The sequence below is a fragment of the Schistocerca nitens genome, chromosome 7 (genome assembly GCF_023898315.1).
Source record: "Schistocerca nitens isolate TAMUIC-IGC-003100 chromosome 7, iqSchNite1.1, whole genome shotgun sequence".
NCBI classification, from domain to species: Eukaryota; Metazoa; Arthropoda; class Insecta; order Orthoptera; family Acrididae; genus Schistocerca; species Schistocerca nitens.
In genome coordinates, this window is record NC_064620.1 from 97,697,993 (window position 1) to 97,715,658 (window position 17,666).

General features: G+C 39.6%; 1 protein-coding gene across 1 annotated transcript in view; it reads right to left on the minus strand.

Moving 5' to 3' along the window:
- LOC126194705 (ATPase family AAA domain-containing protein 2-like) overlaps positions 1–17,666 on the minus strand; it is a 220,538-nt gene that overhangs the window by 76,550 nt on the left and 126,322 nt on the right. The window contains exons 16-18 of the mRNA XM_049932942.1: positions 9,224–9,359; positions 8,892–9,048; positions 185–370 (exon numbers count right to left, since the gene is read on the minus strand). Coding sequence (XP_049788899.1) covers positions 185–370; positions 8,892–9,048; positions 9,224–9,359 — 479 coding nt within the window. The remainder of the gene's footprint in view (positions 1–184; positions 371–8,891; positions 9,049–9,223; positions 9,360–17,666) is intronic.

Genomic DNA, 17,666 nt, shown 5'->3' on the forward strand with positions numbered 1-17,666 from the left:
GCTTAATTATAAGATGTGGAAGTGGAGAACTCAGCCTCTCATGAATGGGAATACAGTACCTCAACCACAGACACCTTACTCAGTGCCTGAAATCAAAATCCAGGCACTTAACCACTACCACTTACTACAGTTGCATGAAACTTGATCAAAAATAATTATCTTGTGCTTGGTCTAAATGCCTTACCTGTCAGGGTTGTATTCCAAAGCATTCCTGCAAAGAAGATCAATGTCATCTAGAAAATCTTGAGCACAGGAGTAACGATGTAGGTCTATTTTTGTCATCATTGTCTCCAAGTCCATAGGTTGCTTGATGATAGCAAGGTAGTCAGGAACTTCTTCTATGTCTACTGGTTTTGTGAACATGTAGAACCTGTTAAATAATAATAATAATAATAACAACAATAAACTGACATGGAATACAAAGAACAAACAAGGAACATAAAAATAACAGTTGATCTAGACCTCAACTGAAACAAACACCAGAACACACAGCCCCAAGGAAAAAAATACCAATAGTGGAACAATGAATGTGATAAAGCAGTGGTATACTGACACCAAGCATGGTGAAGGTACCAGACACGTGATACGGAAGAATGACACTTTGGACTTTGAGAACAAAGAAAGATAATCCAAAAACTAATAAGAAGGGTTAAACACCAATATCAAAAAGATATACTACTAATGATAGAAACAAATAGCAATAAAACAAACTCAAGGGGTTACTACAAAATATTTAGCACATGATAAAGATATGATACACCAGCATTAATGTTAAAGGATAAAAAAATAATAATATGATGGCCCATGTTGTTGTTGTTGTGGTCTTCAGCCCTTAGACTGGTTTGATGCAGCTCTCCATGCTACTCTATCCTGTGCAAGCTTCTTCATCTCCCAGTAACTACTGCAACCTACATCCTTCTGAATCTGCTTAGTGTATTCATCTCTTGGTCTCCCTCTACAGTTTTTACCCTCCACGCTGCCCTCCAATGCTAAATTGGTGATCCCTTGATGCCTCAGAACATGTCCTACCAACCGGTCCCTTGTTCTAGTCAAGTTGTGCCACAAATTTCTCTTCTCCCCAATCCTATTCAATACCTCCTCATTAGTTATGTGATCTACCCATCTAATCTTCAGCATTCTTCTGTAGCATCACATTTCAAAAGCTTCTATTCTCTTCTTGTCCAAACTATTTATCGTCCATGTTTCACTTCCATACATGGCTACACTCAATACAAATACTTTCAGAAACGACTTCCTGACACTTAAATCTATACTTGATGTTAACAAATTTTTCTTCTTCAGAAACACTTTCCTTGCCATTGCCAGTGTACATTTTATATCCTCTCTACTTCGACCATCATCAGTTACGATGGCCCATAGCAGTACACAAATACAGAAGTTCTAGTAGAAACAATTAACAAATTGCTAAACTGCGAAGAGCCTGCAGAACTATTTCAAATAAATTCAGATATCCCTATTAACACCGTGCCGTCCGGCGCCCCCATACCAGTGTCGTGTGCATAGCATCGTTTAGTGGCTGGCGATGCCACGGTGGTGTCGTGAACATAGTATCGTACAGTGGCCGGTGACAGTTCTTTATTATTTTTTAGCTTCTGTTGGCGTTTTGTTCATGTAACAATAAGTTACACATGTCAACCAGTTTTTTTGTTTTTATAAGTACTTGTGCCCTTTCATCATGGCAGACGAAAGAGACGATATGATGAATGTGCGGACGTCTCGTCTGATGTTCCGGATCACTTGGCCAATTATATATATATATATAGTCTTTAAATGTGTCTGCTTGTGTCTGTATATGTGTGGATGGATATGTGTGTGCGTGCGAGTGTATACCCGTCCTTGTTTCCCCCTAAGGTAAGTCTTTCCGCTCCTGGGATTGGAATGACTCCTTACCCTCTCCCTTAAAACCCACATCCTTCCGTCTTTCCCTCTCCTTCCCTCTTTCCTGATGAGGCAACAGTTTGTTGCGAAAGCTTGAATTTTGTGTGTATGTTTGTGTGTCTGTCGACCTGCCAGGACTTTCATTTGGTAAGTCACATCATCTCTTTAAATATGTCTGCTTGTGTCTGTATATGTGTGGATGGAAATGTGTGTGTGTGCGAGTGTGTACCCGTCCTTTTTTCCCCCTAGGGTGGGTCTTTCCGCTCCCGGGATTGGGGTGGCTCCTTGCCCTCTCCCTTGAAGCCCGCATCCTTTCGTCTTTCCCTCTCCTTCCCTCTTTCCTGATGGGGCGGCAGTTTGTTGCGAGGGCTTGAATTTTGTGTGTATGTTTGTGTGTCTGTCGACGTGCCAGCACTTTCATTTGGTGAGTCGCATCATCTTTGTTTTTGGAGATGATGTGACTTACCAAATGAAAGTGCTGGCAGGTCGACAGACACACAAACAAACACAAACATACACACAAAATTCAAGCTTTCGCAACAAACTGTTGCCTCATCAGGAAAGAGGGAAGGAGAGGGAAAGACGAAAGGATGTGGGTTTTAAGGGAGAGGGTAAGGAGTCATTCCAATCCCGGGAGTGGAAAGACTTACCTTAGGGGGAAAAAGGGACGGGTATACACTCGCGCACACACACACATATCCATCCACACATATACAGACACAAGCAGACATATTTAGAGACAAAGAGTTTGGGCAGAGATGTCAGTCGAGGCAGAAGTGCAGAGGCAAAGATGTTGTTGAATGACAGGTGAGGTGTGAGTGGCGGCAACTTGAAATTAGCGGAGATTGAGGCCTGGTGGATAACGGGAAGAGAGGATATATTGAAGAGCAAGTTCCCATCTCCGGAGTTCGGATAGGTTGGTGTTAGTGGGAAGTATCCAGATAACCCGGACGGTGTAACACTGTGCCAAGATGTGCTGGCCGTGCACCAAGGCATGTTTAGCCACAGGGTGATCCTCATTACCAACAAACACTGTCTGCCTGTGTCCATTCATGCGAATGGACAGTTTGTTGCTGGTCATTCCCACATAGAATGCGTCACAGTGTAGGCAGGTCAGTTGGTAGATCACGTGGGTGCTTTCACACGTGGCTCTGCCTTTGATCGTGTACACCTTCCGGGTTACAGGACTGGAGTAGGTGGTGGTGGGAGGGTGCATGGGACAGGTTTTACACCGGGGGCGGTTACAAGGGTAGGAGCCAGAGGGTAGGGAAGGTGGTTTGGGGATTTCATAGGGATGAACTAAGAGGTTACGAAGGTTAGGTGGGCGGCGGAAAGACACTCTTGGTGGAGTGGGGAGGATTTCATGAAGGATGGATCTCATTTCAGGGCAGGATTTGAGGAAGTCGTATCCCTGCTGGAGAGCCACATTCAGAATCTGATCCAGTCCCGGAAAGTATCCTGTCACAAGTGGGGCACTTTTGTGGTTCTTCTGTGGGAGGTTCTGGGTTTGAGAGGATGAGGAAGTGGCTCTGGTTATTTGTTTCTCTACCAGGTCGGGAGGGTAGTTGCGGGATGCGAAAGCTGTTGTGAGGTTGTTGGTGTAATGCTTCAGGGATTCCGGACTGGAGCAGATTCGTTTGCCACGAAGACCTAGGCTGTAGGGAAGGGACCGTTTGATGTGGAATGGGTGGCAGCTGTCGTAATGGAGGTACTGTTGCCTGTTGGTGGGTTTGATGTGGACGGACGTGTGAAGCTGGCCATTGGACAGGTGGAGGTCAACATCAAGGAAAGTGGCATGGGATTTGGAGTAGGACCAGGTGAATCTGATGGAACCAAAGGAGTTGAGGTTGGAGAGGAAATTCTGGAGTTCTTCTTCACTGTGAGTCCAGATCATGAAGATGTCATCAATAAATCTGTACCAAACTTTGGGTTGGCAGGCCTGGGTAACCAAGAAGGCTTCCTCTAAGCGACCCATGAATAGGTTGGCGTACATCCTTTCGTCTTTTCCTCTCCTTCCCTCTTTCCTGATGAGGCAACAGTTTGTTGCGAAAGCTTGAATTTTGTGTGTATGTTTGTGTGTCTGTCGACCTGCCAGCACTTTCATTGGGTAAGTCACATCATCTTTGTTTTTAGATATATTTTTCCTACGTGGAATGTTTCCCTCTATATATATATATATATATATATATATATATATATATATATATATATATATATATATATATATATATATATAACAGAGGGAAACATTCCACGTGGAAAAAATATATCTAAAAAGAAAGATGATGAGACTTACCAAACAAAAGCGCTGGCAGGTCGATAGACACACAAACAAACACAAATATACACACAAAATTCAAGCTTTCGCAACAAACTGTTGCCTCATCAGGAAAGAGGGAAGGAGAGGGAAAGACGAAAGGATGTGGGTTTTAAGGGAGAGGGTAAGGAGTCATTCCAATCCCGGGAGCGGAAAGACTTACCTTAGGGGGAAAAAAGGACAGGTATACACTCGCACACACACACACACACACACATATCCATCCACACATACAGACACAAGCAGACATATTTCTGCTTGTGTCTGTATGTCTGCTTGTGTCTGTATGTGTGGATGGATATGTGTGTGTGTGCGAGTGTATACCTGTCCTTTTTTCCCCCTAAGGTAAGTCTTTCCGCTCCCGGGATTGGAATGACTCCTTACCCTCTCCCTTAAAACCCACATCCTTTCGTCTTTCCCTCTCCTTCCCTCTTTCCTGATGAGGCAACAGTTTGTTGCGAAAGCTTGAATTTTGTGTGTATATTTGTGTTTGTTTGTGTGTCTATCGACCTGCCAGCGCTTTTGTTTGGTAAGTCTCATCATCTTTCTTTTTAGATATATTTTTTCCACGTGGAATGTTTCCCTCTGTTTTATATATATATATATATATATATATATATATATATATATATATATATATATATATATATATAAAGATGATGTGACTTACCGAACGAAAGTGCTGGCAGGGCAATAGACACACAAACAAACACAAACACACACACAAAATTCAAGCTTTCGCAACAAACTGTTGCCTCATCAGGAAAGAGGGAAGGAGAGGGAAAGACGAAAGGATGTGGGTTTTAAGGGAGAGGGTAAGGAGTCATTCCAATCCCGGGAGCAGAATGACTTACCTTATGGGGAAAAAAGGACAGGTATACACTCGCACACACGCACATATCCATCCACACATATACAGACACAAGCAGACATATTTAAAGACAAAGGGTTTGGGCAGAGTGTCACATCATCTTTGTTTTTATATATATTTTTCCCACGTGGAATGTTTCCCTCTATATATATATATATATATATATATATATATATATATATATATATATATATATATATATATATATATATATATATATATGTGTGTCTGTATATGTGTGGATGGATATGTGCGTGTGTGCGAGTGTATACCTGTCCTTTTTCCCCCCTAAGGTAAGTCTTTCCGCTCCCGGGATTGGAATGACTCCTTACCCTCTCCCTTAAAACCCACATCCTTTCGTCTTTCCCTCTCCTTCCCCTCTTTCCTGATGAGGCAACAGTTTGTTGCGAAAGGTTGAATTTTGTGTGTGTGTTTGTGTTTGTTTGTGTGTCTATCGACCTGCCAGCGCTTTCGTTCGGTAAGTCACATCATCTTTGTTTTTTATATATAAAGATGATGTGACTTACCGAACGAAAGCGCTGGCAGGTCGATAGACACACAAACAAACACACACACACACACAAAATTCAACCTTTCGCAACAAACTGTTGCCTCATCAGGAAAGAGGGGAAGGAGAGGGAAAGACGAAAGGATGTGGGTTTTAAGGGAGAGGGTAAGGAGTCATTCCAATCCCGGGAGCGGAAAGACTTACCTTAGGGGGAAAAAAGGACAGGTATACACTCGCGCACACACACACACATATCCATCCACACATATACAGACACAAGCAGACATATTTAAAGACAAAGGGTTTGGGCAGAGATGTCAGTCGAGGCGGAAGTGAAGAGGCAAAGACGTATTTCACTATATATATATATATATATATATATATATATATATATATATATAAAATGAAACTGAAGCAGAATCACTGGAACATAGTGAAATACGTCCAAGAAAAATTTGGCAAAAGCTATGGTTGCCACCTGATTCAGATGAATCTGACAAAGAAGACAGTGCACAGTGGTCAGACTGATTTACCGAGGACCAACAACAAATTTGAATGATCTCCAGGTACAAACATATTTCCCAAAGATACGCAGAGCATCGAGGATATTGTAGAATTATATATTGGAAATGATCTATTTGAATATATTAGCAATGAAACCAACAAGTACTACAGTCAAAATTGCAATAGAAGGAAACTGGATTTAAAAAATGCCAAATTTGTAGACTTTATGGGACCCGAACTTAGCAAATGGTCGGGGCTTGCTATCCTTATGGGAATTGTAAAAAAAGCAAGGATCAATGATTATTGGTCAAGGAATCCGTTGATAGACACACCGATATTTCACAAAATGATGCCCTGCAACCAATTCAGACAAATATCATTTTTACATTTTTCCCGACAACAATAAACCAGATAATGCCAACCAGCTTTACAAAGTGCAATTCGTAATTCATTATTTTTCCAGAAAGTTTAAAGAAATGTTTAATCTAAGTCAAAGCATCTCAATTGATGAAGGAATGACACTGTGGCAGGGACGGTTAAATTTCAAAGTTTACAATCTGTCGAAAATTACGAAATATGCATACTCATTTGGATGTTGTGTAATCCGAGTACGGAATACATTTCCTCATTCAAGATATATTCTGGCGCTGGACAGCCTTTAGCAAAAACAGTGATGGGACTATTGACATCTTCTGATGGAAAGTAGCATCATCTCTGCAAGGATAATTATTATAACAGAGTAGAACTTGCAGAGAGTTACTTGAAAAGAACATCCAAGTTTGTGGAACAATACGGCAAAACAGAGGATTTTTGAAAATATTAAAGTCGGCAAAAGTAAATGTGTGTGAATTCTGTCATCAACGGAAAGGTGACAAGCGGCTGGCGACAAGCCAAGTAATCCAAATTAGCGCTGCCGGTACCAAGCGAATAAATTTGTACGAGATGTACGGAAGGCGAAGTGTTAAAACACCAGCAGAAAATATATAAACCCATCTGCAATCCACGAAGGCTACAAAGATTTGAAAGGGCTCAAAAACTAAAAAGCAAGTGGGAAGATCCAACATTTGTGAAACAAATTAAATCCCATCAATAAAAGAGGAGTTTTCAATATCGCATATAAAGCAATGTCAAGAATTCTATACAAGAGTTATAAAGTTCAACTTGAACTGGAACTAGGAGAATACCATGGAGGCTTCAGACCCTAGAGAAGTTGCCCAGAACACATTATCACTTCGAAACTGGTAATGGATTATTACAAAAGAAGACAAAACAAGAAGACTTCAAAAATGCTTACAACTGTATCCACAAGATCTTCAGTGATGAAGACACTCAGGAATTTCGGTCTCCATTCCAAATTAATAAAAATGATTAACTCTAAAAAAAAAATCAAATCTAAAGTCACGTTCGTAGGACAAATATCTGAGCCATTTAAAAAAAGAAAAAAAAGGGGGGGGGGTTAAGACAGTAAGATAGTTGATCACCATTACTTTTTCAAGTGTGCTCTGGACTATGTGATGAGGGAGTAATACAAGGAAGATTTAAGAAAATAAGAATAGCAACCATGAAAGATCAAATGAACATAAATTGCTTCAGATTTGAAAACAACTTAGCATTACTAGCTAATAACATCCAAGAAACCAGAAATCAAATAACAAGCCCACAAAATATAGGATTCCAAAAGATAGTGAAATAATTTAAATACCTACGACAATTTATTACATGTAACTTGGGTGAGAAACATGAATGGCAAGAAAGAACTAAAAAAATGATAAAAGCTCAAAATGAACATGGTCTACACACAATAAAAAATATGTCAATCAAAACTACAACATTACAGGACGGTGGTTCAGGAGGAGGAGGAGGAGGAGGAGGAGGAGGAGGAGATTAGTGTTTAACGTCCCGTCGACAACGAGGTCATTAGAGACGGAGCGCAAGCTCGGGTGAGAGAAGGATGGGGAAGGAAATCGGCCGTGCCCTTTCAAAGGAACCATCCCGGCATTTGCCTGAAGCGATTTAGGGAAATCACGGAAAACCTAAATCAGGCTGGCCAGAGACGGGATTGAACCGTCGTCCTCCCGAATGCGAGTCCAGTGTGCTAACCACTGCGCCACCTCGCTCGGTGGACGGTGGTTCAACCAGAGGTGATATACTGAAGTGAAACTCTCTTCAAAGTCCCCCAGAAAACCAGAATAGACATATTCCTACAAGTAGAGGGACAAAATAACTAGGACACACATAAATGAGAAATATCAAAAAGAGTGACAATGGCAGATAGTGATAAATGAAAGTAAACTGGAGTCCATTACAGATACTATACGGGGAAAAAAAGGATCTGTTTTCTTCAATCAGTCACATTATTGGGACATCAGACGCAAGTTTAGCAAGAAAAATTTTGGAATGAAGCAATAAATAGGATGGATAAAAGAAATGATGCAGCATATGAAAGCTAGAATTAACCCTGTATGATTTGCATAACAAAACAAAAAATTTAAAGGAACTGAAAAACATAAAAATAAGATTTAATTTAAAAATAGACAAATGACAAGCAATAAAAAGGGTATTTACACATGAGGAACGACAGAACATGTCAGAACGAATGGAAAGATACTGGGCAATTCAGAAATAAACCTATTGAAGATGATGATTAGGAAATTATTGACCAAAGTGATACAATGAGGCCATAAAAGAAGAAAAACAAGAAGAATAAATAATAAGTATAGTACAATTATATAAGTCAAGACAATGGAGCACAATTTCAGAACTTCACGTAGGATCAGGAATGAAAAACTCACTGGCGGTTACGAGCAAGTTTGGCACATATCTCTCTCAGAAATATGCGCAATTCCCTTAATGTGCCTTCCTCCTTCTCATATAGCGCCTTCTGTTCTTCTTCTGAAAGTTTACGTGGTTCAGGTGGTGGTGCTACAGGCAGTTCAGGAAGTGGGGCAGCTGCAAGAGAAATTTTTCAGGTAACATGTGCAAGCTGAAGAGGACTGTAAATGATTTATCTTTAATGTGAAATAGTAAAGGTCCTGAAATCTGTAGAAACCAGAGAAAAATAACACTGATTTATTTGTGTACATTGCAGGAAAAAACATGTCACTGTGTTTTTAAATTTTCTAACCTGCTTTTCTCCTACGCTTTGGGTGCCTTAATGGAACAACAGTAAAAATGGGTGCAAAGAACGCTCTCCGTTTGGCAGCGTTTGGTTTACCAACTTTAATTACTTCTCCACGATAGTCACTGAATAACTCCTTCACCTAAAAGGGACAAAGAAACAGACTATACAATGAATAATGTCCATTTCCAATGCTATGATGATAATTAGCTAATAATTTTTTGTCATTAATTTATATTATATTTTTGATATAACAGATTTTTGAGTGACATTACATACAGTACGGGACTAATTATTGGGCAAAAGTATATAAACACAGGGCAAGAAAAATTACAATCCATTCTTATTAAATTTAATATTCACTTAAATTTCTACAGGCTACTGTTACTACATATATAGCACAGAATCAGAGGAAGATGTGCATATCAGAACTGCTTCTTTTCATGAATACCATGAAAGTCTTCCGAGACCTAAATATTCTCCTCATCTTGCTCATGCCACATAAGAAATAGGCGAGGGAGGGAAGAGGGTCTGATTAGTCCTCTCTGGAAATAAAAATAAAATGGAAGATGAATAACCCCCCCCTTTTCCCAGAATCAACTTTTCCTACAGTTTAAGACATTTTATCACTCCCGTCAAATTTCTTACGTTCACCTTGTTAACTCGCACCCAATTTGCATTAACATATTCATAGTTTTCCCATGACTTATGCTTAATGAAATAATGTTCATTGGGGGGATGTCTAATATAACCAACAGAAAATGACACTGGCATGGCATAGGCCTTCACAAAGTGTTTGCAAATGTTGTGCAGTTAAGTTGCTTGACATCAAGGCGCTCTACTCAGCAGATCTAAATCAGTAAACGTCTGAACCATTCATGCTTTATCGCCTGCTGCTGCCAAGCTTTACATGGTGTGGCAGCTGAAGGTTTCTTTCGAAAAAAATTATAATGACCGATCACAACTGTTTTCAAACTGCAAACTGTCTCTATTGCGTACGCACAGTTTTGTAATCACTGTGATCATCATGACACCTTTCAGTTACTCGAATACATATTTCAAATGTTTCCTTGTTTGGCCACTTGTAGCATAGTTGCCGCCTCTGCTCTCTTGTGTTGCTCAGATGTTCTGGTTTAAATAATGAAATACAGCATCAGTTAGATTTTTTTTTTTTTTTTTCCATGCTTAGCATGACGTGTTTGGAGAATTTATTCCCCTTATCAAGTGCAAATATTTATGTAGGTACTTTTTGTAATGTTTCACAAACAAATAATGTGGGTGATGGTTTGTGAAAGTATGGTTTTTTGCATAATGGGCAAGGCACAGTACCTTATAATTCAAAAAGAGAACCAGATTGCTAGAGACGCAGAACACACATGAAAACACCGCGCAAAATACAGGGTGTATCACAAAGAATCACGCGATTTGGCAAGCCAATATTTCTGAAACTAATAAACACATACAATGAATTCTGTTTTTTGAGGAATGGGAAACTCAAAAGGGTTTTCTCTTTTTTTTTTTCCATAGGTGTTCAATATGCCCGCCTTGAGATGCACAACATATGTCAATGCAGTATTCAAATTGCTCCCACACTGCAGCGAGCATGTCTTGAGTTAACAGCTTCCACAGCTGCTGTTATGCGATGTCTAAATTCATTCATTGTTGTTGGTAATGGAGGCACATAAACAGTCTTTTATAAACCTCTATGAGAAATAATTACTTACAGTCAGTTCCAGTAACCTTGGAGGCCAGTAATGTAAGGCTGAATCATTTGGTCCAGTGCAATCAATTCATTGTTCAGTAATCCTTGATTTAAAAATTCCCGCACTTCCACATGCCAGTGTGGGATTCCCCATCCTGTTGGTAAATGAAGTCTTTCGAGTCTGTCTCCAACAGTGGGGAAAGTAGTTCTCAAGCATATCAAGATATGTGCTTCCTGTAACAGTATTCTCTGCAAAGAAAAATGGACCCTACACCTTTTTCTGTGAAACTGCATAAAACACAATAAATGTTGCAGAGTCTCTACATGTGGCTGTTCCGTACTCCATATTCTTACATTATTACGGTTCAACATTCCATTTAAATGGAATGTTGCCTTGTCACTAAACAATATGTGTGGAATAAAACTGTCATCCTTTATCTTCTCAAGAACGAAATTACAGAACTCCACATGATGATGTTCGTCACTCTTACGAAGAGTTTGCAGTAGCTGAATTTTGTTTGGTTCCACGTGTATGACGCAACACACACCAGACAGACGTCAGGGGTATGTTGAGCTCTTGAGCTGCATGGCGAACGGATTTCTGCGGACTCCTTGTGAAACTATGGCAGATGCATTCAACATCTATGTCAGACACTCAGGGATGACACAGCGATTTATCTTTACACAAACAACACGTTTCTCGGAATTGTTTATGTCACTGTCTAATGCTCTGTGCTGTAGGAGGATCCACACTATACCTAGTACAAAAGTCACACTGAACAGTTATTACTTACCCACATTGCGCAGAACGTAGAACACAAAATGCTTTCTATTGTCCTGACAGCATTTTTACTAAAACTGAAGTGGGTGTACACTGCTGCTACCTAGCAGGAACCATGTAAAATTCGAGGGTTTGGTCTTTCCAACACTACATTGTTCACGCACATATCCCAAACAACATAATAGTATGATTTTTTTTTTAAATTGCATAATTCTTTTTGATACACCCTGTACTTAGTATTTGCACTTGACAATATGAAAGTCTCGAAGTGCATCATGCTAAGCATGAAAAATACACAACTGGTGCACTGTTTCATTATTTAAGTAATGAACGATGCATCTGTGAGCTTTCCAGAAATATTTCACTTCTGTATTACTCGATGACTTTCCGTCAATTACTACAAACTGTGACCTCTCTGACAGGAAATCACAAATCCAGTCACATAACTGAGATGATGTTCCATAAGTATGCAATTTCACTACAAGCCCCTCTTGTGGTACAGTGTCAAAAGCCTTCTGGAAATCTAGAAATATGGAATCAATTTGAAATCCCGAGTCAATAGCACTGAACACTTTGAGCAAGTAAAGAGCTAGTTTCGTTTCACAAGAGCGATGTTTTCTAAATCTGTGTTGGCTGTGTGTTAATAGACCGTTTTCTTCGAGGTAATTCATAACGTTCGAACACAACATATGTTCCAAAATTCTGCTGCATAGTGACGTTAATGATATGGGCCTGTAATTTAGTGGATTACTCCAACTACCTTTATTGAATATTGATGTGCCCTGTGCACCTTTCCAGTCTTTGGGTACGGATCTTTCATCGAGTGAATGGTTATATATGACTGATAAGTATGGAACTGTTGTATCAGCATACTCTTGAAAGGAACCTGACTGGTATACAATCTGGACCAGAATATTTCTTTTTGTTAAGTGACTTAAGTTGTTCTACTGCTCTGAGGATATCTACTTCTACGTTACTCCTGTCGGCAGCTGTTTGTGATTCAAATTCTAGAATATTTACTTCATCTTCTTTGGTGAAGGAATTTCGGAATGCTGAGTTTAGTGACGCAGCTTTGGCAGCACTGTCTTCGATAGCACCTCCATTGCTATTGTGCAGAGAAGGCACCGATTGTGTCTTGCTGCCGGCATACTTCACACACGACCAGAATCTCTTTGGATTTTCTGCCAGATTTCGAGACAAAGTTTTGTTGTGGAAACTATTATAAGCATCTCGCATTGAAGTCTGCACTAAATTTTGAGCTTCTGTAAAAGATTGCCAATCTTGGAGATTTTGCGTCCTTTCGTTGGTTTTGCAACAGTGTTCTGACCCGTTTCGTGTACCAAGGAGGATCAGCTCCGTCGTTTGTTAATTTATTTGGTAGAAATCTCCAAATTGCTTCCGACATTATTTCTTTGAATTCAAGCCACATCTGGTCTACAATTACATTGTTGATTTGGAGGGAGTGAAGACTGTCTCTCAGGAAGGTTCAAGTGAATTTTTATCTGCTTTTTCGAATAGGTATATTTTTCGTTTATTTTTGGAGGATTTAGGGGTTACAATATTCAATTTCGCTACAACAACCCTCAGTTCACTAATCCCTGTATCCATTTTGATGCTCATTATTAGCTCAGGACTATTTGTTGCTGAGAGGTCAAGACTGGCGTAAAAATTTGGGTCAGGGTGTGTGGGATGACCAAGAGAGTGCTCCTGCTATCATACGAAATTGCACGAGGTGTAGGTCCAGTATGCCTAGCACACAGGCAGGTTGATTGCAGCCCTCACTGGCCGCCTCCTAATCCATGCACAGCTATCACTGGCACCAAGGCAGAACTAGCTTTCATCAGAAAATACAACAGACCTTCATACCGCCCTCCAACGAGCTCTCGCTTGACACCACTGAAATCGAAAACGGCTGTAGTTTGTGGTCAGTGGAACACATGCTACAGAGTGTCTGGCTCAGAGCTGTCTTCGAAGTAACAATTTGCAAAAGTTCATCATTTCATAGTGGTACCAACTGCTGCTCAAACTGCTGGTGCAGATGTAGTAACACGCGCCAGAGCCATACGCCAAACACCGTGGTCTTCCCTCTCGGTAGTGCCGTGTGGCTGTCTGGAGTCCAGTCTCCTTGTGACTGCACATTCTCGTGACCAGAGCTGTCAGCAACCACGTACAGTGGCTATGTTCCTGCCAAGTCTTTATGCAATATTGCATAAGGAACATCCAGCTTCTCGTAGCCCTATAACACAACTTCGTTCACACTCAGTGACGTATTAATAATGGTGTCTTTGTCAACTCAAAGCCATTCTGGACTAACATCAACTTGCCACATACATTCTCAAAGAAAGTTTACTCACGACTATTACAGCACATATTTAACGAAAAACTGATTTGCATTGTCATAGTGGTGCTGTTAGTGCCACTATTATGTGACTGATGCAAATTTTGAACCGACATCATCTTTCAGGTGTAGCACACACGTTTGTGACATTTTCTTCTTCTCGGGATACACCCATCGAAAAATGAGCCCACATATTTGCCTCACAGTTGTGGTACTTGAAGAAAAAAGAAGAAAGATTCAAGATGGTACTCTTCTCAGGTGTGCAGCAGGATAATGTAGTTATCTTGACCAGTGGGTTCTTTTAATTTGTCTTCTACTAGCAGTACCTCATTTTGACTATTTCTTCTTCTGATGCACTACTAGTTCATAGCGCTGTTGTTCACGCACGTGTAATGGGCTGGCCGTGCAGGTGCAGATTCTGTTGGAAACGCGGTTCTAGTGACATTGTGCAACAGAGTACTCATCTGATGGTGGCCAGTTGGTCTGTTGAAATATTGTGTCAAGATCACTACATTATCCTGCTGCATACCCAAGAAAAATATCATCAATCATAATACCGGGAAAATCTTTGTAATCACAAGGGAGGTTACAGTTTAACGTACTGTTGACAAAAAGGTCACTGAAGATGGAGCACAAGTTCGGATTACGAAAGGGTGGGGAAGGAATTAGCCGTGCCATTTTCAAAGTAATCATTCCATCATTAGCAATAAGTGATTTAGGGAAACCATGGAAATCTGGATGCCAGATGGGAATTTGAACAGCCATTCTCCCATGTAGAAAGTTGGTCCTGTAGTGGGTGCAGCCCCCCCCCCCCCCCTCGATCTTGTGATACACACTTCAGAATTAATTTAAGAGCCACGTATTAGCTAGAAAGTGAAAACCTCACATTCATACAGCAAAGTGCATATTTGCAATCTGAGCTCTTCATATGATTTAAGTCCAATAGCAACTTCACTCGCCTACAGCTCGACATTTGATAGCGATTGGGTTAAATAGTGATTCTTGAAACTTTGATCACACGCTCTCACAGAATAGTTCGAGTCTTCCATCAAGTGGCTGGCCAGTTCATGTTTTTCAGCATTTCCATAACTCTCTTCCATGGACCAAACAATCCAGACCATTCATGCTGCCCATCTTCGTATACATTCAATATCCCGCACCAATTATTTTTCTTATGGGACCCATGAGCATTCCGTAAGCAATCTTCTTTGTAGACTAACTGCATTTTCCCAGTATCCTACTAATGAACCGAAGACTGTCGCCTGCTTTGCATATAATACAACTGTTGTGATCATTCCATTTCATATCACAACAAGCTTTTACAATTAACTTCAACTGACTCACTGTAGTCACAGGACATTGCATTTTTTAATTTTGTGAAACACACAATTTTACATTTCTGGACGCCTACATAAAGTTCCACATATTTCACCATTTTGAAATCTTATTAAGATCTGTCTGAATATTTGTGCATTATTTTCAGGTATTACTTTATTATAGATAATTGCATCATCTGCAAAAGAAATGGGGTTATCTCTACATATAAAAGGCAATGTCCCAACTAACTGACTCACTCCCTGACTCATCACCACCCAGCCCAAACCACTAAGGATAAAAACTTGAATTTTGCACAGGGTATTGATCTTATACTGCCGGTATCGTTTAAGAATGGATCTTTCGATAGTCCCTTCCTTAGGTGGTGAAACGGGATAAAAGGCTTTGTGGAATATATATCGCTGTTAAGGAATTTTGAAACTAGAACTACAAAAATTCGTATCTGGTTTCTTGGTAAAAAGGTATTTCGGCACCCCTAAGGTGGTGAAATAGGGAATGAAAGGTTTTATGAAAATATTTCATTATTAAAGCATTTTTAAAACTAAAAAAATTGGCTTCTCGGTTAGAAATAAAAAAATACATGTTTCACTGTTTTTTGAAATTCAATCCCTAAGGGAGTGAAACATTTTATGAAAGTATTTCACTGTGATAGCTTTTTTGAAGCTAAACCTTCGAAAATTTGGCTTCTCAGTCAGAAATGAAAACTTACGTTTCATTGTTTCTGAAAGTTAGACACCTATGGGGGTGAAGTAGGGCCAGACTGATTCACTGATTCATCATTGCCCCGCCCAAACTGCTGAAGACAGAAACTTGAAATTTGAAGAGTGTGTAAATCTCACACTGTAGGCACTGTTTAAGTAGAAAGTGTTCGAAATTTCACTCCTAAGGGGGTGAAATAGGGGTTGGAAAGCTTTTTTAAAATATGCTGCTGTAAAGGCAATTTGGAATCTACAGTTACAAAGAATGGTGCTTCTTTTCTCAGTCAGGAATAAAAAATATTACGTTTCAGCATTTTTGACAATTCAGCCACTAAAGAGGATAAATGGCAGATGAAAGTTTTTTGAAAATAAATCATTATTAAAGAACTAAATAATTTTTAAAGCTACATTTAGGAAAATTGGTATTTGGCTTCTTGATTTGGGGGAAAAAAATAAAAAAATAAAAAAAATGTGTGTTTCAGTGTTTTGGGAAAATCAACGCCCTAAGTGAGTGAAATAGCAGATGAAATTTTTTATGCAATTATTTCATTATCAAAGCATTTTCGAAGCTACATCTACAAAAATTTGTTTCGGCTTCTCTGTTAGAAATAAAAAAAAATACACGTTTCATTGTTTTTAGAAATTCAAACACTAAGGAAGTGAAATAGAGGATGAAAATTTTTAAGAAAATATTCTGTTATATTAAAAAAAATCAAAGCTAAATCTCTGGAAACTGATATTTCACTTCTCAGTTAGATACAAAGAAATATATAAATATATGTTAAGGGATGAGAGTTTCTACAGGAATCACCACAAGAACGCAACAGGCGTGGCGATTAAAAACATTTCACTCCTGTTACCAGAGCTGCTTTATGGTCAGAAGTACATTCAGAAAAGACAATGCCTCTATGGTCTTAATTGGCATGAATAGTTTAGAAGCAGCAGGTGCAAGCTAGTTATTAACATATTCTGCTACATCATTAATGTCCAACATAAGCAGCAAGAACCCAAACACACTTCCCTGGGGCATGCCTCAAATTACTTCTGCATCTGTTGCCTACAATCCAAGATAACATGCTTCTGCATCCTACCAACCAAGGAACCCTCAAACACACCCACAATTTTTTATTTGATATCCCACGAGATCGTACTTTCATTAATAACTCTTGTTACAGTATTTGGTCAAAAACCTTTGAAAAGCCAAATATTGCATCTACTTGACTGCCATGAACCATGTCTTTCAGGATGTCACTTCAGAGAAAAGCACAAGTTCAGTTTCATGTGACAGATCCATGGTTGTTGGCATGGGGGTCACTCTGAGACAGATATCAAATATATTGTACAATAGTTTTCAGCATCATTTCTATTACCCTTCTTGTACATGGGTTAACATGTGCTTTCAATGGGCACAGATTTTTGTTCAAGGGGGTTAGCTTGGCAGCAAATTATGTATAGAATCTGATATGGATACCACCATGCCCTGGGGCCTTGTTCATTTTTACTGATTTAACAATACTTTGACAATGCTGACACTTGTATCCATCCGTCATCTTTGTAGAGGTGCAAGAATGAAAATGGGCTGTCCTCCTGGGTCC